The sequence below is a fragment of the Python bivittatus genome, unplaced genomic scaffold (genome assembly GCF_059951505.1).
Source record: "Python bivittatus isolate LINGU-HERP-01145 unplaced genomic scaffold, Pbiv_v1 ctg000840_np1212, whole genome shotgun sequence".
NCBI classification, from domain to species: Eukaryota; Metazoa; Chordata; class Lepidosauria; order Squamata; family Pythonidae; genus Python; species Python bivittatus.
This window is the reverse complement of record NW_028277113.1, coordinates 49,673,582-49,698,801: the sequence shown is the minus strand read 5'-3', so window position 1 is coordinate 49,698,801 and position 25,220 is coordinate 49,673,582. Positions and strand designations below refer to the sequence as shown.

At 34.1% G+C, this 25,220-nt stretch overlaps 1 protein-coding gene across 8 annotated transcripts in view; it reads left to right on the top strand.

Annotated features, from left to right (window-relative positions):
* Positions 1-2,553: 2,553 nt before the first annotated feature.
* The window catches only part of EYA1 (EYA transcriptional coactivator and phosphatase 1), a 99,159-nt gene continuing 76,492 nt past the window's right edge, over positions 2,554-25,220 (top strand). For 4 of the 8 annotated variants that reach the window (XM_088130699.1, XM_088130697.1, XM_088130698.1 and 1 more), the window contains exons 1-5: positions 2,554-6,042; positions 11,019-11,068; positions 12,558-12,685; positions 14,199-14,261; positions 24,029-24,106. In XM_088130699.1, coding sequence (XP_087986825.1) covers positions 12,562-12,685; positions 14,199-14,261; positions 24,029-24,106 — 265 coding nt within the window. In that variant the 5' untranslated portion in view covers positions 2,554-6,042; positions 11,019-11,068; positions 12,558-12,561. The remainder of the gene's footprint in view (positions 6,043-11,018; positions 11,069-12,557; positions 12,686-14,198; positions 14,262-24,028; positions 24,107-25,220) is intronic. The other 4 variants (XM_088130703.1, XM_088130701.1, XM_088130702.1 and 1 more) reach the window with 1 other exon arrangement.

Here is a 25,220-nt window from a genome sequence, read left to right as displayed (position 1 = left end):
TGCATGAGAGTGAAGTTACTTTAAAAAGCTAGAAGTTCTAAACCAGATTTTACTGTTTGTTCGATATCAGGGTAACTCAAACATATTGTTTTGGAAGTAATTCATATTTTAAAAGTTCTTGATAGATAAAATGGTATAACACTGATAGTACCTATAGACTCCAAGAGTGTATAACTCTAATATCACATGATGTTATAGTAGAATCACAAAGACAGAAGTAGTGGCTTTCTCACTTTTGAGGGTTTAATGCAAGTACTATTCAAAATAGTGTCAGACACATTTTATCTCTGTAAGCTTAATTAAACAAATGTGATCCAGTCAACTTTTCCTCAAGTACAAGCAAAGAGATCTCAGCTGTCAAATTTATTCTAACTGTAACTATAGAAGCAGGTAAGAAAGGACTATGAGAAGTTTGGGATGTTTCAAAAATGACAGGAATGAGATCTGAGAGAAGTGACAATTGGCAAAATATACAATGTTATACTTTTCCGCATGAATTTGCATTTTTAAATAATCATTTGGTCACCCTTGCTTAAAGTCCCACCATCACAGGAAATGGAACATAAGCTAAAGTTCTGGGGCCCCAGTCATGGAATAAATTCCCAATAAAATTCATTGGCAAAACACTGAGAAATTTCTGGTTACCAGGCCCTTTGATTTGTCCAGGTATTTTAGTTCTGCAGGTGAAACAAGTTAGGCAATATTGCAGCTAAAGGACTAATTATTCAATAGGTCTATTATGACAGGGTGCATCCATCTTACCATATTTATGTTGAGTAAGATTGTCTGTTGCTTGTCATTCATATTTTTCCTGATTGAATGTTCCTATTTTTAATTGGAAGCAAGCCATTCTGAAAGTACTTTGACTGAAGAGAAAGGAAGAAAAAAATACCACTAATCAATTAATCAATTGATATAAAGAATTTCCCTCTTGACTCCCTGTTCTAGAAGTAACTGTAGCAAGCCATAAAATAAAGATTTGGGGATTTGTGGTCTTGGGAAGGATCTGAAAGCTTATTCTGCAAAGATACAAGTAAGATTTGTAATTGGCTCATTTTTTTCTTATAAACATTCATTCAATTATTTTTATTATTTGCATTAAAAAGAATGGAAAGAGCTTGAGAGTAAAATAAAATCCAGTGGGAGTGAAAAAAAAAATGCTCTTATTTATCCAAGCAGCAATGTTGAACATTTATCTTTTAAAAAGTTTGGGTTCACTTACATTATTTCAGATGCCACCATTTCAAAAATATCCCATGTGGGTTACAATAATGTCTGTTGAACTTGACCAGTACAGATGGGTGAGGATATCATTCGGATTGAGTGTTCTAAATAACATCCAACTGAAATTTATACATTTTTTCATAACTGAAATAAACGGAACTTGAGATTTTAAAAAACCGGAAAAGGAAAACGGCAGATTTGTCCTTATCTAATTTTGTCTACTTGACTACTCAAGGCACATATGAGAATCTGCTCTTAAACTACCTCCTGAAGCAATTAATTAAGCTTCTTTTAAATAAACGTGTTGGCGTGTGCACAGTTCTGCTTCCGTACATAGATTATTTTGCTGGATCAATACAAGTAACTTTAGGATCCAATAGAACTCAAATAACACTGAAAATTAAAATAATTTTGCTTAAGCATTGTCTTCAAATTCTGATATGGTACATATTTTATCAGAACTTCCAAGTACTGCATCTGCTTGGGGGTCCTAATAGTATGTCAGTTCCATATGTCCTCTGGGGATTCTCAAACAGAAGCATCAGGTTTTGAAACTTCATAGTATTTCAGAAGCAGTTTTGTGATACAGCACTAGGGACTGCTGTTTAAAAATATTTCATTGAATACAGTATTGGCAATGCCTGAATGTGCCTAAATTAGCTTTTATCTGAGCTTACATTTTTAAGGAGAGAAAAATAGTATTTTCTTAATACTTCCTCTAATATTCCTTGTGTGTTCACATATTTATATTGTAGGCCATGATATAATGTTATATCTTAATGTTAGGTTTCCATGTATGTACAGTGTTGTTATTGCAACATCTGCATTCCAGCAAATGATTCCTATTCAGTATTAAATAAAGCTGCTTACGGAGTAAATTGCTATTTTAAAAATCAAAGATAGCAAGATATTATCTGAGGTTCCTTATGCTAACCATCTTTACCCTTCGTTTCAATATTTGAAATGTAAGGGATTCCAGATTTTTTGGCTTTGGACATCATAGACAGAGATCTGTATCCAGTACTCCAGACAGAGCATTCTCTGTTGTTCTTCATCTCAGGAAGTTCTACCCCAGAGAGGCCGAGCTGGATTCTCCCCTCCTGATATTTACTAGCAAACAAAACGTTTTTGGTTTAGTCCAGCAGTATGGTAAGACTTTTGAATTTTTAATAGCATTTCCTTGTGCTATATTTTAGTGAATCTTGCTGATTGGTGTACAGTAGTCCAAAAAGATGGTGTAAACCTCCCCAAAACTTTTGAATGGAACCAAGCCATTCTTGAACACAAATAGACCCTTTAAATAAAAATATGTTTCAATTTATCCTTTATTATTATTTTATGACATTCTGCATTGTCCCTGGGAGAAAGGAACTGTTTAAACATATTTAAAAGATGGACTACTAAGCAGAACTATAGTGGGCCTTCTGCAGGTTCACTTCATAAACTAAAGCACTTATGCCTGGTTTAACTGTTTTAGTAGACAAGAAAGTTCACTGAAGTCTGACACCCTGATTTTAAATACATTAAGTCACGCCCATTGATTTCAATAGAATTTGTTGCCAAATACATTATGCATAAGTACTATGAATTTGAGAGTGTGGATTGGATATTCAGTGACAAAGAGGAGGAATGCATGAGAAGTAATAGTTAACACCCCTCCCACAAAAGAACAGGGTCAAGTTATAAAAAGTCACAAAGTGGGAAAGCTTCATCTACTATAAAGAAGACAAGGTGAAATCAAATAGTTAAAATTCTGTTCCCCTCAAATAACGGTATTGTAGGTGGTTTATGGCTGAAAAGTACTACATTAAAGCAAATAATAGTTAGCCGAAACATATTTGCTGATGCTACTAGCAAATTTAACACTTAACTATTTGTTAATACAGAAATATAACTGTTCAGCAGTATGTTAGCTTTAGTCAATGTATATTAAATATACATCATTGTTTTAATAAAAAAAAATCACAGAATTGTAAATCAAAAGCAGATTATTTCCAGATCCATATGCACCTGTCTTATTTGCAATAGCTTGTATGTTAAACATTGTAAATATATATGTGTATAGATAGCCTTTAAACATAGATAAATTCAGGTTGAATTTATCAAGTACCTAAAGTTACCATTGATTTGGGACGTTGAAAAATGCAAAATGACTATTCATTGGTAAAAACATTTTAAAAACATCTTTTGAAAAGGATTTAGCCTCAATCTTATAATCACTTTCTTGGGAATAAATCCCAGTGAATTTACTTCTGAATTGATCAGAATAGGACTGCACTGTTAGATAGTGTGGTTAGCACAAGTCTAGTCTTTGCCATACTGCCTCGTATTCTTCTTTCTTGCCTATTGGAAAAAATTTCACTATATGTGTTTCAAAATAAGCATAAAACCACTTTTTCCAAGGAACAGTTTCATATTAACCATATGCTGGAGAAATAAGACATGACTGTATATATTACTAACAAATTAGTTAAATAAATTAGTTATAAAAAGAACTCCCAAAGTAAGGAGCATTCTGTGTCATCCTAAAAATATTTTATCTTAGTAAAGTCTTTTATTGAAATTAAAATATTGCACATAATTATATTGCTAGTGCAATTTAATCTAACATTACAAACTTCACTCTGAACATGTTTAAGAATTTTTTTTAAAAAGCAGGGGGCGGGTATCTGTTATTACATGCTACACAGGCAGACCCAACAGACATATGTGGATTTTGACCTTAACCTTCCATAGGGAAGCTGTCTATCTCATCACTTTTTGCCTTCACGAAGCAACCAGAGATCTATCAGCTCAAGGCTGTCATAGCACAACTTCCTTGCCTTGTGGAAAGTTAACCCAATGTATTTTCTTCTGAAAATATGTAAGCTGGGCATCGCATGATATTTTTGTAAAGTATTTTGAAGTTATAAGCTTTTATTTATAACATACATTAGTTGGAGCTAACTTTGTACTCCGGTACTCAACTCTGTACTCATATTACTCAATACGGCAATACATTTGGGCAAAACTGTACATTTTATTCAAAAATAGTTTTTAGACGCATTTTAACATGTTTTAAGAAACAATCTTTTTCTCTTTGATAGGACATTATTTATATTGGAGATGAAGCAGTACTAATTCAGAAACGTGTCTGTATTGTGAGATTGGTTAAAGTAGCTCAAAATAACAGATATTAGCCATCTGAATTTTAGATAATTGTCTTAAAACTCAATTAATTAAGAATTAGTTTAAAAAACAGGCATTAAAAAAATTCCCACTCAGTGTTAATGCTTACTACACACAAAGGCAAATATATAAGCAAATATTAGAGTCGTTGTGCATAAAAAAGATGAGTAGAAATAAAGATAATGCAGAATTACTTTTCCTCCAAAAGATTAAATCCAAGTAGAAGTGTGTTTAAACGATTCATTTTGCCCACCACCGTTTTTACCCCCGCATTATGAACTGTTGAAAGGTTTGTGGTTATTCTGTCAAATTGCTCGAGGTTGGCACGGAGCTGGGGGTTTAGCGTTTAGCGTTTAGCCCTCTTCTTGCTCTCTTTCTTTCGCATTTTTGCCTCTTTAAAGAACTGCCAGGAACAAATCCGTTGCACATCCAAACAAGTTCAGACGTGAGAGGTGCCCGCTTGTATTCGAACAGGCTTGCTGGATCGCCCTCCTCTTTGGCTGTACTTCGGCAGATCTTGAGGGTGCCGCGAACGCCGTTCCGGTCGTTGCTTCGGGGACGGGGCCACGGCGTTTGCATCCTCTCTCACCTCTCCCATCCCCCAGCCCTGCTCCCGGCTAAGCAGCCCGACGCCGGCTAGCCCGCTGGAAGGTGCAGAGCGGGCTTTTCCGCGTCGCCCGCTCCGCGGAGCTCTACGTGGCTCGGTGGTGCCGGTGCCTGCGCAGCAGAAAGCCAGCCCGCTGGCCCGCTTCTTGACAGGGCGCGCTCGGCGGCATTCTTCCCCCAGCTGTTTATGCACATGCCGCGGGATCCTTCATTTGCATACCAAAATTGCTCGCCAGCAAAGGTGGCCTCCGACGAGCCAGCCCGGGGCTGACTTCGATTGTTCGCCTTTTCAAACCAATAAGGGCAAGAGACTAGCTGTGGTTTGCATTAGGAATAAACAAAAGGGGACGAGTCGCAGGAGGGGTTTGTTGGGGGGAGGCGGAAAAGCCTTCAGGCTACGTTGGGGCAGACCTCCAACCCTGGGCCAACATAGAGGCAGCGAGCGAGCGAGCGCGACGAGGCTTTGGCTGTTCCTTTGTCTGCTCTTCCGCGATCGTATCTCCGGCCGCGTTTGCGGAGAGCCGAAGAGCGAGCGAGCGAGTGAGCGCCTTGGCTCGCCGAGATAGGCTTTGAGCGGGAACTTAGGCGCGCGCCGGTTTGGGGACTGGGTGCTGCTGCAGACGGACCCCTCGGTGCCACTTCCGACTTTAAGCCTTCCTGGGAAAGTCCTCGGTGGCTGTTTTCAATTTCGCTCTGGAGACCCAAAGGCCCCCCTCCCCGCCCCTCCCGCCGCCGCCACCTCACTCTCTCCCTCTCTCCTTTGCCTCACACAGACGCTTGGCAAGCACAGCCCTCGGCGGCGGCGGCGGCGGCGGCGGCAGGAGTCACCCTCACCCGCTCCTCGCCCCAAACGCGAATTCGTCCTCTAGAGCGAGCGGCGCTCGTAGGCTGCGCGTGTGGGACGGGGGTTACTGGTTTGTTTTGTTGTTGTTTTTCAGTCAGGGCAGGCTGTTGCGCTCTTAAGAATAAAACGATGTGAACAACGCTGGTTGATAAACGTGAAAGGAGAACATAACCCTGGTGGATGCTGCAAAGCCGTTCGCTGTAAGTACAAACCTGTCCGTTTCGAAAACTGCATGGATTTGACAACAGCTGCCCCTTCTTGTAAAACGGTGAGAGAAGCCCCCCGCCTTTTTTGGGTTTTTTTTTTTTTGCCCGGCTGAGCTTTATAAGGAAGGCACCCGCATGAATGCCCTATGTTGCAAAAACAAGTTTTCCAAGGAACTAAGTGATCCCCCACCATGGGATCATATGCACGTTTCTTTCCCCCATCCCTGTTAATACCTAATATACGTCACAAATTTTTTTTTGCAGTAAATTTTGGCAGAGCTTCCTGACTCTTTATGTAGACGTCTTTCAAGTCAGATGTTCTGTGCTTCTAAAGTATTTATTGTGTTAAATTTGCTTGATATGACTGTTTAGTTTTCTCAAGTGTTCGCGGGTCACTGAAAATAAATAACCCAGTGATGAGTGATTTAAAAAAGGATCCTTGAATTGATGAAAGACAATTCAAAAGGAAAGAAAATAAATTTGGAGGAAGGATGTGTGGCAGAAATTTTGACAGCTCATTCTGAAGGAGGAAATCCTGGCAAAATTGCTAAGCATTAAAGAAGGACTTTATCAAAATGACAACAAAACAACTACCTGACAAGATTAGAGGACCTTTGGTATTTCTGGAAACTAAATGCTTACAATTAACTAGCATTAATGCACCACCATATTTATATGACGCTTCTGAATTTCATCATTCATGAAAAGCATAAGTTTTGTTTTTGACTTATTTTATAAATGCCACCAGATGCTTAAAACACCCAAACCATAATCATGTTAAATTAGCCTTAGATAACAAATTTAAGTGCACTTTACAAGGAAAATGATAAAATCTGAATTCAGAGTTTGACTACTATTTAAACCAATTATCCAGTTAAATGTATTTTTTTGCAAAAGGAAAATTGAACTGACAAATTTTAAGAATAGTTTTCTAGAAATTAGAATATTTTATTTGCATTTGTATTTTTTCTTTAAAGCATAGTCACTATAATACGCATTTTAACATTGCTCAGTTTTTCCCACTTTTCTCAAGGGGATTATAGTTTATGTTAATCCATGTCACAATGTTTGTTTAAAACAAAATATGTATTAATTGAATCCTGGCATTACATGGGTTGTAGTATTCCCTTTAAATGACCTATCCTTTGCTTTTAGAAGCTGAAATCCCTGCAAAGTGACAGATTTAGAAAACAAGCCATTGTTTCTCTTTTCATAAACACAGCAGGGATGCACATGAATCCAAATGGCAGAGAAAAAAATGAAAGAGTGGCTTGTTGTTGATTTTTTGAAATTATTCATAGAATTAAGAAAGATCCCTGACTCAAGAACAGGGATCCTATGTAAATTTATCAGAAGAAAGGTCCATTCTATATAAAGCAAGAGATTTAACTTCCATGTCTGTTTCAGAAGCACTAGACTTCTGTTTTGTATTTGAGTCATATGTCAATATATTTCATTAGTAATGCCAATATGCTGTTGGGTGAAGATTCAATACTAGTTAAATCTAGTTTTAGTAATTCATGCAATTTTGATATATACATTATAAAGTAATTTTTAAATAATTCCATGTTTGAAAATGGCAAAATTTGTGACTATTGTATTTCAATTTTTTAAAAAGAATTTTTCTTTTGAAAAAAGTTAGTAACTAAAGAACCGTTTTGGGGTTTAGATTATAACTGGATAATATAAGTTATTAATTCACATGTGAGCTATATAGTATTTTTACTTCAAAGAAATTCCTTTTGGTTAGAAGAAATGTTTTAAATTATAAACATTTTATAAGAATTGCTTCTAGCAATTTTTTAAAAGTCTGGAAAACCAATCATTTAGACAAGTACCTTCATTTTACTTGCTCTGTGCTGCTGAGATTTAGAAACCCTTCCCATTTACAGTTTACTTTTCATGGAACATTATTAAGTTTCTGGCTTCATACATGATTTTCTGTCAGATGCTTTTGATTTGTAATTTACCAAAGTATAATAAACAGTGCAAAAGTCATGAATTTTCTCCTGCATCCTGAGCTCTGTGGTAGGGAAAATGTGATAAAATGTGTACCTTAAGTTCTGTTTGATGAACTCTTAAAGCAAGTTTGCCTTCTGGAAATAATTTCTGGGGTTGAAGAGCATGGTATTAACAGATTTAATGTGGCTATTCATTGGATTGTTGGAGTACTATGTGAGGTTTAACAAAATGAGAGAGACAAATTGAATATCAACAAAACCTACATCTGTGAAGAATTATGAAGTTAATTAGAAAAAAAGACCAACTGAGAAGATTTTATAAGCTGGTCACAATTTGGTGTTATTTGTGAAGATACTTAACAGTGCACTTCTATGCATGCCTTCTCACAAGTAAGCCTTACTGAGCTGAATGAGATTATTATCACCATCCTAAATGTCATTGTAATGTTACCAAATAACTACTAAAATTCCATCATGTTTCTTTTTATGCAGTATTACAAAGCAGTTTCGCATTTTATTAACTTATATTCACTTGTTAAATAATGATCATGTAGTGATTTCCTATATGACAAAGAAGTCCCAATATTTGCCATTTCAAAACTTAGTAGTCTGATTTCGTGACATGGTTTTTGCATATTGTAGCAATCCTATCTTCCATTTTTAGTGCATTCATTCTTCAGTCAGTTCTAATTATTTTCCAAGCCTCTGCCATATGAAATGATTTGAGTGGTAAAACTATGATTTTGAACACCTTATACCTTTTGAGTAAAGTTTTAAACTACAGTAGATGCATATTAATTAAAGTACTAATAAGTACCATTCATACATGCGTTATTTTCTGTAAACTGGCTATCATAGTGCAATTACTCACTACAGTGTAATTTTGCATCCCCCATAACTCCCAAAAGCATATGAAGTGTAGTATTTTGTAAATTGTAACTAATGTCACCAACATCTGTGTCTAATTGTTGCCTGCATTTGCATTCTTGAGAGTAGATTTATTTTTCCTGTACCACTATGTGGATTCATTTGACCAATCTAAGCAAAGATTAGTAGTTTTAAAGTTATTTTGATTAAAGAATTATTTTTAAATAGTATAATGCATAACACATGGTTTAAATAATCCTTAATAGGCAAAGGATTATAGCAGAAGTATGACTAATAAAAATGAAGGTCTTGCAGATGAACTCTCACAGCTTATATAATATTAAAAAGATATGCAAATATTTGTATTATATATGGTATCATATGTAAATATTAATTCTAGCTTACAAAAGATGCAGATATTATTTTATTATTAATTGTACATAATTAACAAATTGCATTCTCTAAATTAAATATTACAATAAAAATAATATAAAACATAACTATATATTATGTAATTAATTTAAACTACTAAAATGTCCATATTCTTAAGAACAGATAGTTTTAAGTATGCTTCTTTCCCACCTATAATTTCTTCAAAGTGTACACAAGAAGCGTGAGGGAACATATCCTAAAGGCATTGCAGTGCAGTTTTGGGTATAAGAGTGAAAAGTTTCCATTTTATACTTAGGTCTTCAAAAAAAAAAATCTTGAAAGAAATCTTGAAAGAATATGCCCTAGCTGTTGCAAACACATATTTGATAGTTTGAGTTAGCTTTTTATGGTCTATTAAAAAAATACACTATGCAGCATTTTAAAACAGCACAAGAGAAATATTGCAGTGTTTCTGTCTCTGTTATAGCATGCTTTTTGCCCTTATGGGTAACATTATATGTTGTCTGGCTGCTTATAGGAGTGGTGTGTGCTTTCTAAAGTAGTAATTCTGTCTGAGATTAAAAATAACAAAAACTACAGACAAATAAGTGAGATTTGCTTAGATGACTTTTATGGCACTTAAAATGCCTCATCTCTCTTGTCTTTGTTCTGTGATCATCTAGGAGATGTCAGTTCAGGTTGGGTGGAATTGTGAATTCAGACTTTGAGATAATGTATGTCATAGGTAGAGAAGTATTGTCTGTGCTTTCAAGCTAGCAGCCGATCTTCACCTGAGATATACCACCTGCTCTTTAGAAAGAACTTTGCTATCAAAGTCTGTTCTTAAATACAGATTATTTGCAGGTTATTTCCAAATAAAAAGGTACTGTACATTATACAAGTCTGAAAGGATTCTGACTTTTTTAAAAAAAGTTAAATTGTCTTGAAAAGTGATATTCATTGAGAACATATAATAGGTCATTTAATAACATGCATTTTTTTTTGTATGTAGGATTTGTACTTTAAAAGACTGCATGTAGTTCCTTTTTTCTGAGGCATGTATGGTTATTTTTAGCTTAATTTAGATTAGTGGGGGAGGGAGCAGATCGAAGGCAAGAGAATCTCTGGCCCAGTTAGACATGAAGGAACTTCACAGTCGATTTATAGAAGTATAACATAGCTGTATTTTACATGCTTAGCACTGACTTGCAATCTTTTAAAATTATCTGGAGTCTGGACTTTAAAACATAAATTGGGTGAAAAGATAAAAACTAACCTGATAGGGATAAGAAACTGTCAAGAGTTAAAGAGTGGGAGGAAGATGTATTTCAACTAGTGATAATAAAAGCTGTCTGATAGATCTTTAGAGGGTGTTGGGGTGTTAGAGCTTCTTTCCTTAAAACTGCTTGCTCTGTTAATAGCTTCCTTACCTAGGCACTTCTTCCTAAACTACTCTAGGAAGACTTTTACATGTTGATTGGGGGAGGGGTAATGCAGTGTGCAGCTGTCATAGACAAGTGATGAATCACTACCCCGTCATTTGGCTGCCTTCCCCATGACATGGGCAGGAGGGGGATAGACCTGCTGGAGGAAACAACAGTTGAGGCTTCAATTTAAAGACAATATGTCTTTCACTGAAGTACTGTCCCCCTCCTCTTTGGGTTAAAAAACAGCATTACGATCCCCTGGAAGATTTCTTTGTTTAGTTAGATTAAGACCTGACATGAACATAGGATAACATAGGTTTCTGTTTGTGTCCCTGGTTTGCAGGTACAAAAATCCCAAGCCAGTTCAGATGTTGCTGTTTCATCCTTTCGCAGGTAAGGGTAAAGCGAAAGTTGCTTCTCTATGGAAAGAAAAGCTTAGAATGAAGTTGTGTTTCTTTACTTCATTGACAAATATGTGAATGAGATTTGCTTGTTAATTTTAAATTGGATAAATGTTTTCAACATTTGGGGAGTACTTCAAATTTTCTGAAATGATTATTTTTAAAAAGACTTGGCTGAATTGAAAATTTATTCTGTTGGTTAGAATTTTTTCATTACAGTGACACAAAGGGTCTTGTATATAAATTGGAAAATGAGTGCATTTTTAAATATAAATTTTATAACAGAGCACCATTATCAAAAGAATTTATCACATGAAAGTAATATCACTGTTGAAAGCTAAATACATCACAATTAATTTTTTAAAATATGGTTGACACCTCTATTGGTTTGACAGAATATGAGGTAAGTCTAGAAAGATTCAGTTCAGTTGCACTATTGAACCTTAGCTACCTGTAAGTATCTTTCCAGATAGTATTTTACCAGAAAGAACTCAAACAAAATTGAAAACCCAAAACCAGTAAGTTTATTAGCATTTTGGAAAGTTTAGAGATGATACCAATAATGTCTTCATATTGAAAAAAATGAATAAAATCTTCTAAAACTATTCTTTTACTGAAAAACCATTTTTATTCCAGAGTACGTATTTTGAGTATTGCCTCTACTTATCTTCTACATATTATACTTAATCTTTTTTTAAAAAAAGCAAATGGAAATTTATTATAAAAACTGTTATGTGTAAGAATGTTAGCATGTTACTGAAGCATAGTTAAAAGAGAAAACATTGGCAATTTTGTACTTAGCTCAGTTTTATTTTATTTAAGTGACAGTTCAAGTACCGCAAAGTGCTATGCTATATTAATGCTAGAAACCATTCATTGTGTATTGGTCTTATCCCTTTTCAGTGGGGCACACTTTATGTAATCCACAAAGCAAACACGAGAACAGACATAATAATGTTTTAATGCTGCATTTGTTTCAATGGAAACAGAGGAACAATTAAGTAGTTTGCTAGAGTAAACACATACATCAGGAATATCTCATTCCTTGTCAGTAGACTGTAGGTTCATCTATGGCTTCAAGTGTTTTCTTTGGTTTAGAGGCCCATTAAATTGTAATTGGGTGGTAAATTATATGCAAGCAAGCAGTGTTAACGTACTGCTTTGGGTACTCACTTTTTAATGTACTATTATTGCCTCTGACACATAATTTATAAAAATATATCGATATAAGTGGCAAGGTGCTTTTGATATGTTAAAGTTCTCATATTAAGTGTTAATGCATTGTGTATGGGAAGGTGCAAAACTCCTTACCTGGGAATAAGATCCACAGGACTTTGTTTTTCCAAACCTATAAATATGTATAGATCTGCACTTATAGAAACAATTATATATTTGAGTTAGAAAAATTAATTGCAGACACAACATGTGAGAAGTCCTAAACTGTTTTTCTACAGTTAGATTTAAATTATTTCTTTCTTTAGGTCTATGGAAATGCAGGATTTAGCCAGCCCGCATAGCCGTCTGAGTGCTGGCAGTGAGTCTCCTAATGGTCCAAAACTTGATAATTCTCACCTAAATAATAATTCCATGACACCCAATGGCACAGAAGGTGAGTTCCTGATTGTGTATGTTGCCTGTAAAACTACAGTATATAGTTACAAACTTAATATGTAATTTTATATTAGGCCTTACCCATTAAATTTGGGCTTTACTATTTGATTGAAAGTGGAGGTCATATGCTGGAATGTTTCTCCAATCTTCTGTATAAAGGCTAAATATGTTAGGGACCACTAACCTTTTCACCTAGCTGTTTGTTTGTTTGTTTGTTGATTTTAAGCAGCAGCTCTGTTTTGGCATCTGAAAGTTACTATCATGACTTACAAGTTTAGCACCTCTGGAAACCAGACTTCTCTAGTAGATATGCAGGAACGTTTAACTAGATAAATTCTGCTACTGTGTATGTTTTTTAATGAATATAATGTGGTGCTATAGACCAATTATAACTAGTCAGTAGTTTATTTATAAATGTTTTGAAGCTTGCTGTTGGTAACTTTTCAGGATTTTTTTTATCCTGCATGTTCATTTACATTGTTAATTCACCGCTAAATGAAATATTGTGATATATAAGGAAAGTGATTAATACGGATTACTCTGTTGCTCTCTCCAAATTAGGTATATATCTCAAAAAGATAATTTAGTGTGAAAATGTGCAAGAGTTGCAATTTAATTGTTTAGAATGCATAAGCACATGATGCTATTGGAGATGCAAATATAAAGGGCCTTCTAGCCTTCAGAAATGCATTGAATTAAGGATCTTAGCATGGCAATATTGTTAGGGAAGCTACACATATGCTGTGTAGAACAAATTAACAATTTCCTCTGAAATATTTGAAAAAGGTGATATGACAGTTTAACCTTTTTTATAAGAAAGCTTTATATATTAAAAAACATTTTGTTACACTCATTCATGTACTGCATTCCTTTAAGAGAGAGATATCCATCCATTGACCACTATCATACCCATTATCCCGACCACCGTTGCTCTCAAGTTTAATTATAGATTACTTGGACCAGATATGTGGGTATCAGATTATTTTTCATTTGTACTTTTTAATCTATTATTCCTTTTGAATTTAATAGCGCTACTTGTGTACTCTCCGTCAGATATAAACTGTATGTGTATGTGTGTGTGTGTGTGTGTGTGTGTGTGTGTGTGTATTTAGACAGTGCTTCTTAGTATCTGTTTGGAACTACAATTCCATGGATTCTTATTGGGAATAAGGACCTCTAAATGTGGGGGTGGGTGGGCGGGCGCTACTTTAAAAAATCGTTCTGCAAGTGTAGTGATGGTGATAACTATTATCTTCTGGGTTTAATGACTTAAACTAATGAAATCCAGAAGTGTTGCTTGTCTTTCTAAACAAACCTATCAGGATGTTAAGTTCTACTGATCTTAATGTAACAATTCCAAGTAATTGAGGGTAGGGCCAGAGCCTAAAATACCATATTTTAATATTAATTTAAAAGAAATAAAACTTTTCTGCTGGATATTTTATACATGTAATACTGTGACATTTATAAAAAACTACTAGTATTTTATTTTCTTTGCAATTTTCCTTTAGGTGACATGACTCTGCTCAGCACTGCAGACTGGTTGTTAAATGCTAATACACAGACCACTGCAGGTTTGTGTAGCCAAGATGAATGCGAAATTGCTAGCATGCATTTTAAGATTTTGCGAAGTTAAAGGTTCTGACTCTTTATTGTTTGTAATAAAATTGTAAGTGCTGTTAGTTAACTTCATTGAAAGGTAATTAAGTTCACAGTACTATGTATGTGCACTTGAAGTAAGCTTCATTGACTGCTACAGAATGTTCATGTATTCCTATATAGTAAAATATGTAGTACCCCGGCATACAGTGAGAGTTGCTTTATCTCCTTAAAATTAATTTGATATTTGTTAAGAGGAGTTTACTTTCCTTTTCCCTTTTGTTTTACTTGGATTATTTTGACAACTATTGGATTTGGAGAATACTTAGTTTCCTATGAGACAGAAATAAATAATACTATTGTTGGATTTGAACAAAGAGTTTATGGAAATGAGGTCAATATTTTGTTTTTACATGCTTCACCTGAATTTATAGCATAAAGAATGTGTAATCTGTTTAGTTCATATGAAAAATAATAAAGGTAAAGGCTTCCGTGACACAAACTCAGCTCTTGGTTGACTATGTCCCTCTAGTTTTTCTTATCCACACTATGGAAGTGGTTTTCCATTCCCTTTTTCCATGATATTTTTTTCCACTTCCTAGCCTACAACCTTGTGAGTTCCTGGTGGTCTCCCATCTAAGTACTAATTTGGTCCAACCCTGCTTAGCTTTGAGGAGTCAGCCAAAATCAGTGTTGGCCTCCCATTATAGGTAAAATAAGAATAGTGGTTGAATATTCAGGTTATTGCTAGTTAATGATGAGTAAATAGTTTGTGTAATGTCTCATTCTCTTAATAGTAATGTAGTAATGTTATAATATATGTAAGAGAGAAGTTTAAGTTTGTATAGAGACTTTTCTGCATGTTATAAAACTGATTCTGAAGCAAAGTTACTGTATATTGCTGTTGAATATATCTGAGCTTTATATAGGCCAAACTGCTTTCAGTGATTTAACAGAGGGAAATGAAACTGCTCTGTTTCAAACCCCTATCAAATGTGCTGCAAGATATTGCTGTTTGTTTTCTTTTTTATACCAAGGTATTGTGAGTTAGGTGGAAGAAAAATACTTTGGTATAGTCCAGTTTATTCCTGTAACATTCTTAGAAAACTGAGGCTACAATACTATACAGATATACTGCCTTGGGAATAAACTCACAGGACTCAATCAGGCTCACTGTGCATAAGACTTCACAGTGAATCAAAGTATCTGAATGTCATATGACAACATGCAGATAACATTTTCTTAGCCTGTGCATAATTAGGTTTATTGAGAAGGAAGTCAAGATCACATAGATAAGACTTAACATAAGTTGCTTCAGTGTTACGTATGCTTGAGATAGCAGTTTATGCATTTATATATCTGTAAGTTTTAACATGAAGTAATTGAAACTCATTTATGCCTTAATCACTGAGAATTTATGGTATATCAGATCTATGCTCCTTGAACATATAGTAAGAAAAGATTTATAACTCTGGTTTATTACTTGCATATTTTCTTTTCTCATATCTCTTCCCTAACCCAGGTGAGAAAGTGATGGGTTATAGAAAACTAAAACTTAATTAAAAGTTGGTGGAAGTACTTAGGTTCCTCACAAGAAAGGAGATAATTATTTCAAATGCAATTTTCTGGTATACAGTGTGGTACTATGACTGGTATAGAAAACTTTGACTGTTCCAATGGCTAGAGTTTCAGTGTACAAGTTGGTATGAGAAATATGATTGGCAGGCTATCCTGAGTACAGTGGGGATTATACACCCTGGACTTTGAGTCTAAACTTATAATGTAAAAGCATTTGGGGATCATAGTAGACTCCACTTCCAGTGTTATGAAAGGAGAAGCACACTAAAGATTTCTTTTATCCTCTCTAGAGTGTATCAATTTTCTTCAAGTGCACGTTGTTCATAGTAAAAATTTAAAATGGTTATAATACTGAAGGTAACTAGTTGATATTAGACACTGATTTTGGATTACTGTAATAAAAATGACAACTGTATATGCTATCGTATCAGTTGTTATGAAATCTATTAATTATTTAGTGATTTAAATGTTGCATTTGTACTGTAGCATTGGTTTTATTCTTTTTCTTATGTACCTGTTTATGTAGCATCATTCTGAGAAATACTATACACTGGCTTACATTGAAAGTAGATACCTTTTACAGGGGAAGTGCAGTGTCCCCAATAGTCCAGCATTATGGATTCTTTTCAGCAACACGTGCAGTTTACAGGGGAGCCCATTTTGTAAAGGAGATCTTGCTTTAGGGTAAGGTATCTGAAACAACTAGATTATCATTTGGACTTCAGTAATTAACACATATACACACAAGAAAAGATTTTATTTTGCTGTTAGTAGTTCTATGAAGATTTTTGTGGAGGAAAGATTTATGAATAGTTATGCAGAAACAGCTTTTTGGGTAAGAATTATATTAGTGGTAGAAAAGTAGCAGCTTTAGAACAGTAATATTTAAGCACACTGGATAAGATTCAAAAGGCCATATTTCTACAGATGAAACAGCATTTCACTCTATTTCCCAAAACACTTGAGAAGTTAGAGTTGCCTACAAGACCTACAGTGCAGTTGGAAGAGGAGAGGAGCAAAAAATGTATTGCAATTATTGTTGCTACTATTTTTTGTACCTTCCACCTTTCTTAAACTGAATGCCAAAAGCACTTTGCTATCAAACACCAGCAATAATTGTTTAAAGTGTGCTGAGGAAAGAGGTACTGTGATCTACATTGAACCTGGATGAGCAGTTTTATTATAAGCAAGAAATGCATCTTGAGTTTCTTGGCTGAAGGTACATGGTGCTATATTTTGTTGCATATTTTAGGAATGGGAATACTAACATTTTTTTTATTTAGGAAAGTAGACTTTTGAGGGAGTTTTTTACAATAAATATCGATATACAGGTTAGCATCTTTTTTTGTTTCTAATTGTCCAGTGCAGCACAATCTGCTGAAATTGAAGGTGCAATTGTATTTGGTCATACAGTTCATACCCATATTTAAATCATAGGCCTTTGATAATATAACAGATAAATGTAAAAGTCTATCTACTTTATGACATTTTTACATTGCTATAACATTTTATAGAAGAATTCATAGAAAATAAAGCTGCAGCTGTATAGTATTTACAGATGAAGCACAGTACTAATGGCATTGTGACAATATAAAGATCAAGGATTTTTTTCAGAATTATATCCTTAAATAAAATTCAAACAATAATAGGAAAGTATAGAGATTTTCTAGTACTAGACCAAAGAAAATTGCTGAATGTGATGTTTCTTTGAGAATTGGTTATGCTAATATATTTATTTCTTCATCAGAAAAGAAAAACTAATTTACAGAGTGTTAGTTGTACTAGCAAGCTGTAACCAAGAATTTCATGGCATCACAAAGAATAACAGTTTATTGTGTCCCAAGATTTTGTGGATCATGCTTGAAAAGTTGTTGAGGAGAGGGAAGGAGGGGCAAATGGCAAAATAAGAGATTAAAATAATTATTTATAGACTGATTATAAACAAAACTGTAGTTATGTGTGAAACAAATATTACTGAGTTAAAAGAGTTTGAATATACATTTTTAGCATAAACAATGTTGATTGATGAAATCAATATGACAGGGTTTACTAAGTATTTTGAACTCAAGCCCAAATCTCAAAATGTAGTATCTATTTGAAGTCAATCCAGTATGCAACATATTGCTTTTGCTTGCTGGTGGTGCATTTTTTCTGGGTGTTCAGAATTACTTACATGGGAATAATCGTTTATTTTATCCTAATTACAGCAATCTTATAAAGAAAATTGGGCTGAAAGTGAGAGTGAATAGCCTCAAATCACCCAGTGAGTTTCCATGGCTGAAGATGGCCTATGGTCTCAGTCCTCCTAATCCAACACCTTCACCACCATATTACACTACTTAATATACTTTAAATTAAACAGTTTCTGTGCTGGTCCTAGGTCACTCCATTGTCCTGGTTCTGGCAATATTGAAATGTTACTCCTGGATGTGTCATTCAGAGGTCATGTACATCCCTCACTGTGAAAATACTACAGAGCCTTTGCCCTACACAAATTAAGTAATATTAAAATGAGATGTCTTTGATACTGTTCAAGAACCTAACTGCAGAAATACAATAAAATATTGTATTTATACCTTAAAAGTAAACCAAAAGAAAACCAAAAGAATGTCTGGAAACTTTTATTTTAAAGAAGGTTCTATTTATAGATGGATGGATGGATGGATGGATGGATGGATGGATGGATGGATGGATAGATAAATGATAGCTAGTTTATAAATAGATAAATGGATTCACTTAGATATCCAATATGAATCAGCAAAAGTCTTCTGCCAGGATTTATATAATCCATCAAGGTTGATAAGGAAAAAGAGATTGCCTACTTATAGACCTGTTTCTTTCTGGAATTTAAAGCCATCCCCCAAGGAAATCTGCTCCCTAATCTAAAATTATTACAGAATGGTAGGATCCTGATACTAGTGTGTTGTATTTATCCCCTCCTCTGAAGTTATTAAAATTTTGTTCTATAAGTTGAGGCATTTCAATGCATTAAATATACATTCAGATAGATAGCTTGAGATGTTCCATATCAGATATGATAATGAAATCACTCTTTAGAGTGCTCAAAGACCCTTTGTCTTTAATAAAAGTAATAAATGTATGTGATAACATATTATTTTGCCTCTACTACTAATAAAAATGTTAATCTTACTGAAGATTGTGATAGCATAAAAAAAAACCTGCTAGAGTTTATACTGCGTATAGGCATGTTCTGGCGAAAGCAAGAACTGCACTTCTCCCTGAGTACTTGAATATATTTCAGGGCTGAGTTTTTCAGTTCCGCTAAGCTTCAGCTAATTCCATCAGAAATTCCTTATTTTTATGAATACTCCAACATTTTCTTTTCTATATGTTTCAAATATACCAATATTTATATTTATTGTAAACATTTAACAAATTAAATGGATTAAAGATAACATTTGTTCTTATCTGTTAATTTAAAATAATGAATAATTCATTCTGAAACAGCAAAAATGTACCTGTGCTATCAAAGCAAAATAAATGTGATATGCACTATAGCAGAACAATCATAACAATCCATATAACAGACATCATAACATTCCATATATTTCAATATGGATATATTCAATACTTTTATGCTGAGTGATCTGATAGGGTTAGACATGGTACTCCATAATACATTTTGACCTTACATTTAGAAATACAGTTTACTTATTTTGAGTGACCTTGTTCTCATGTCATATTAATAGACAAGGCATACTGTGCCACCACCGTCTATTTTTTAAACACCATTTAAATCCAGATTATATATATGTGAGTTCCAGCATGGATGAAAAGAGTTATGTTTCCTCTTCCAACACACTATAATCCAAATCGTGATCAAATTGGTTTTATTGCTCTGGTTATAAAATTCTGTTTCTGTCCAGATGTAGTTGGTGCTAATCCTTACAAGCATCCAATACAAGCCATAGATGTATCTATTCCAAGACCTTCAGTTAACTGACACTGTTGTGTTTTCTGTCTAGATAGTACTGCTGTTTTGATAGAATTTGAAAGAGTTTGTTAGTTTTAAAAGTGCTTTGCAGGATTTTAAAAAAATAATTAATTGGATTAAATTTCATGGAGGGAATTTGCCTTTTAGAATTCATCTTCATTTTGGAATTGCTGCAAAGATTAAAATATGGGATATAAAATTAAATAAAATAAATAATTTTTTAAAGACTTGCTCTTACTTCAAGCAATGCATTTAATGTGCATGTAAGTCCTAAATCGAGAATAAAAAGTAAAAGAAGAGAAAGGAATCTCCTCCCCATGCCTTATTGTGCTATCCTCTGGGAATTGTAATATGCTGTAGTACCTTGGAAGAAACATTTCACCACTGGTTATTTTTAATGTCTTGTTGCCTGGCATGCAGCAATGTAGAATACTTTGTACTAGAGTGATAAAGAAGAGATATTTCTGTTCATTCTTCCCACAGTTAGTGGTTAATTGTGATTTAAAGGGATGGGAAAGGGACTCCAGCAAAGGTTTACCAAAACTGATTAAAATCCAAACCTGAAAAGAATTTGGGGACCATAATGCTTGTTTTATGATATATAAGGCATTATATGGATTTAATAGAAACTCTCTGAAATTATACTTTCAGACCAGAAGCATAAGAATGTAGTTTCACTGTTAAAAGTATTAGATTACTGTATAGCTAAGTGTCAGAATGTTTTAAATAAAAGCTTCTCAATTTTGGACAGACTGGAATGAAAAGTAAAAGTCCATGTTGTTTGTCTGAAAGGAACCTAAATATTGGTGATTTATTATGGAAATAAAGTAAATGGCAAATAGCATACTTAAAATATTCAGACTTAATCAACTTTCAGTTAAATCAACTTTTTTTCTATAAAACATTCAGCACATTTTATAGAGAGAAGGATCATGTATTTAAAAGGATTAAGAGTTTTAACTTTTAAATTTATATTTAAATTTATAATCTGTTTAGAATGAAATCTGAAATTAACACAAAGCTGTTTTTAAACATTATTTTATTAATTGTATTTTTATTCTAGGCCTTTTTTTATTTAAATGCTACCTTGTTATTGATGGCTCAAAACTGCTCCTGTTAGTATCCTGCTGTCTATGTGTAGAGATTACTTTGTAATCAGTACTCTTGTTTCTAACTGAAATTTCATAGAAAAGCACTAATCAAATAAGTTACTTAGTAAGGAGGCATGGACTTGACAATTATATGTAAGAATTTCATTTGTTTTTAAATTAGTTTTAAAGGGAAAACAAAACTTTACACATGCATCTGAAAACGTGTTGGCAGTATATGTGTGCTATTTTGCAGTACTCAATTGTGAGCTTCATAATATTAAATAATGTTTACTCATTCAGCTCTAAAACAGCTAATTTTGCCTGCCAGGTTCCTGAATGTTTGCTAGGCATCTGTGGGTAAATTTGTTTAATTTTGGGAGGGAGGGAGGGAGGGAGGGAGGGAAGGAAGGAAGGAAGGAAGGAAAGAAGACATGCAGGAAAAGGAAAGGGAAAGGGAAAGGGGAAGGAAGGAAGGAAGGAAGGAAGGAAGGAAGGAAGGAAGGAAGGAAGGAAGGAAGGAAGGAAGGAAGGAAGGAAGGAAGGAAGGAAGGAAGGGCCTCAATTTTGAAATTTTGCCAGGCATTAAAAGATGAACATATTGGCATGCCAAAGAAGATAGTTATAAATTTCATAAACATGAGTAGTCCAAAAATAAATGCTATATATTTTACTACATTTTCTAGAATTCTGTATTGTGGAATGAATACAACAGATGTTCCTTGGAATAGAGTTTTCTTTTTTCATAAAATAACTTGCATAACTTTTTAGGTGGCTGCATATAGAACTAACCCACACACCTGCTTTAAAGACATCTGGTTGCTATCTTGTTTAACTATGTGTTACATCATTGTGTAGCATGTGACTCTGTTTCTTGCTTTTCATTGATTTAAAGTAACATGTGCCCAATCTTCATTTGACTTCCATTTCTATGCATCTCTTGTACATGATAGTCTAGATACAGATTAGGCCCACATCCTTATTTTAAAGAAAAAACAAAAATTATGCCTGACAGCCTGTTGGGAGGGGAGGGGAGGGGAGGGGAGGATAAATTGTACTTTTTATTAAAGTGTCACATCCTGGAAAAAATTATCTCTGCAGTGCATTTGCCCTGACCCCAGTCTGATTTAGGTCTTGTTTGCTTAAGAGCAAATGATGAATATATAATTAGCATAAAGTGTAGTTTGATCTTTACCAAACATTTGTTTGTGCATGTGTATGTGTGCATGTGATGTAGTAACCATTGTAACAAGGTCAGGATAAAGGGATAAAATTAAGATAAGGGTAATATAATATTAGAAGATCAAGTTAGATTTGGAAAAGGGAATAATTTGCAATATAGGAAAAATATAGTCAAAGCTAGGCAAAATTCCTGCAGTGATTGAATAAAGTTTCCATTTACTCAAATAGTGGAATTTTTTAAATGTGGTACAAGTGGTTTTTGTACACATTTGCTGCATTCCAAAGCATATTTTTCTTTAGAGTAAAGAATGCATGTTGAAATGACTTACAATATCTTTCTGTTTTCACTCTTGAGACTGATTTTAGAATATGTCATTTTGCTGCCAAATTTTAGAGAATTCTTCCAAGCTCTTACTCCTGTGTCGTACAATCTTAACTGCAGCAATTGTTATGTGCAGCAAAACATTTTTTTCTGTGTATCTTAATGCTTGTGTAACCCAAGCAATGTAAGAAAGCAATAATGTTACAAATGTACAGTATATTGTGTTTGTTTAATTGAGTTTGATTTTTTTTTCCATTTGCCTTCATGATTTTTGGTGGTTCAGGCTTCCCTTAATATTAGGACAAATTGAATATAGAAAAGCCCAGCTTCATATTTTACAAAGTAAAGTGTCATGCTCTGGTCTTTTCCATCTTTCTTAGCTCAGTGCAGACTTTGTAGAAATAAAGGCAAGTACTATACCTTCTACAGTCCATCCTATCAAAAACAGTGTAAACTATTTTATAGGTGCTTGAAGCCTGAAGCACCCTTATCATAACATGCAATGTGGGGCAGGGAAACTCTTTAAAAAAATAAATCCCTATGATAATTGGCTTAGTTTGTCAGTTCTCATAAGTATTTTGGTCTTTGACAGTGAATAAAGCTATAAAAACAATTCATCAGGATTGAATAAAACACTTTCTGACCAGCCAGTAGAAATATGAGATTTCATTCCAAGGGAACGCCCAGTGCATACTTTAGTAACTCAAACAGGAGGGTATCCAATCAAAGGTAATTATAGTTAGACTACTTATGTACAGAGAAAATGGCTATTGCTTTTCACTTTAAAAAAGCATCTTTAGAAATCCTTATCTTTATAGTGATTCATTATATTCCACATTGATAATACACACTGTGTCACCCATCCAACAGGTATTAATGCAAGATAATGAGAACATCTATTTTTGTAATGCATTTTTTGTTTTAAATAAATAAGTTTATCTCTTCACTATCAAGTAGGCTGCATAAACTACACTAAAGTTAGGAGAAGAGCTGTAACTCAGGATAAAGCACATGATTTGTCTGTTGAAGATACTAAATTTTAACTTATATCATCACTTCACAGAATAGGGAAGGTTCCTGCCTGAAATCCTTAAAAGCTCCTGTTCATCAGTGTAAATAATACTGAATTGAATGGACCAACAGCCTGACTCCATATAATGAAATTGCTTGTATTCAGCAATTGGAGCAGGAATATACAAGAAGCCTGCAGAATGTAAAGAATTAAAGTAGACTGGTCCCTAATTGCAATATATGTAATATGTTAAATATTGTAAAGATATGGCAAAATAGATTAGCTTAGAAGGATGAAAAATAAAAGTATACAACTGGATTGATCCATTAATATTGTTCAGATCTGAAAATACCATCTTATATGTTCATCACTTTTGATATTTCTCTAGAAAAATAATATGTCATTTAATTCATTATTAATGAATCGTTTACTCATTTTGAACTTAAGCATTTCTTGAGTCTGTGTTCTATAAATGCACTTGCTTTGTGACTTGTTGCATTTTTTGTATATGATTGCACTCAGTGCTTATGTATGTGTTTTGCATGCATGCATGGGTTTGTGCACAAATACTATTATATATAGAATACATGTTATTTGTGTTTTAGTTAAAACAGAGCCAATGAGCAGCAGTGAAATTGCTACTACAACAGCAGACGGGTCTTTAGAGAGTTTCTCAGGATCAGGTAAGAAATAAAATATTTTCACCATATCTAAATATCTGACCCACAAATGAAACAAAAAATAATGATTTAGATACTTAATTAACAACATGTTTTTAATGGCAGAACATTATATAATTTCCATATATATTTAATCTCTTTCTTGGGGTCTGAATTATCAATAACTGGAATGGAGTTTGGGGGTTGTGAACATTCCACTGTGTGACTGATAGAAAAAAGACAGATTTCTCATTGGGGATCATTAGGAAAGGAATAAAAAATAAATCTGCCAATTTCATAATAGTTTTAAGTTATACTGATATATTAATCATTGCTACTGAAAAAGATTAACGTAGAACCAGAAAAGTTGCAGAAAAGAGTTAGCAAAATTATTAGGATTCTAGGGAAGAGTTACAGTATTGGCAAACAAGGTAAGAGAAGGACGTGTAGGATATGTACAACGTGTAGTGTGGAGAGAGCGTCTCTCACCCTTTCTCATAATATCAGAACAGATAATAGGATTTGTTTTCACATAATGTAGGGTATAGCTAAACTATGGAATCTAATCCTAGAAGATGTAGTGTCACCAACTTGGACAACCCTAAACAGATATTAGACAAATTTATAGATAAGGCTATTAATTATCATTATTTTTAATAGTTATAGATTAGCTCCAGTATCAAAAACTATATGGCTCTTAACACCAGTTGCTAGTGAAATACGGTGGTATCATTTGCATATCCCACTTAGAAACTTCTTATAAGCATTTGCCTATCCATAGTAGGAGCAGAATACTGGGATAGAAAAAGTTTTCATCTGATCCAGTTTAACTCTGTATTTCTCATGGCAGCTGTTGTGAAGCAATCAAATTGCCTGCCAGTCAATTGACTGCCAGTCAAATTCAGTTTTTTCAAATATAATCTGGAAATAGTTTTCTTGTACCTGTTGATATTCGCGAAATAAATGATCAAGGCCCAGATATTACAGTAGGTGTTTCATGGGTAACAACCAAACAGCAAATTCTGTAGTCTGCTGCTTCTGCAATTTTTGGGAGACTAAGCAATTTTCCTGTAAGAATATACTGTTTACATATTTTCAGTCTGAATATTCTTACATTTTAAGATTCTGTCAGCACTAA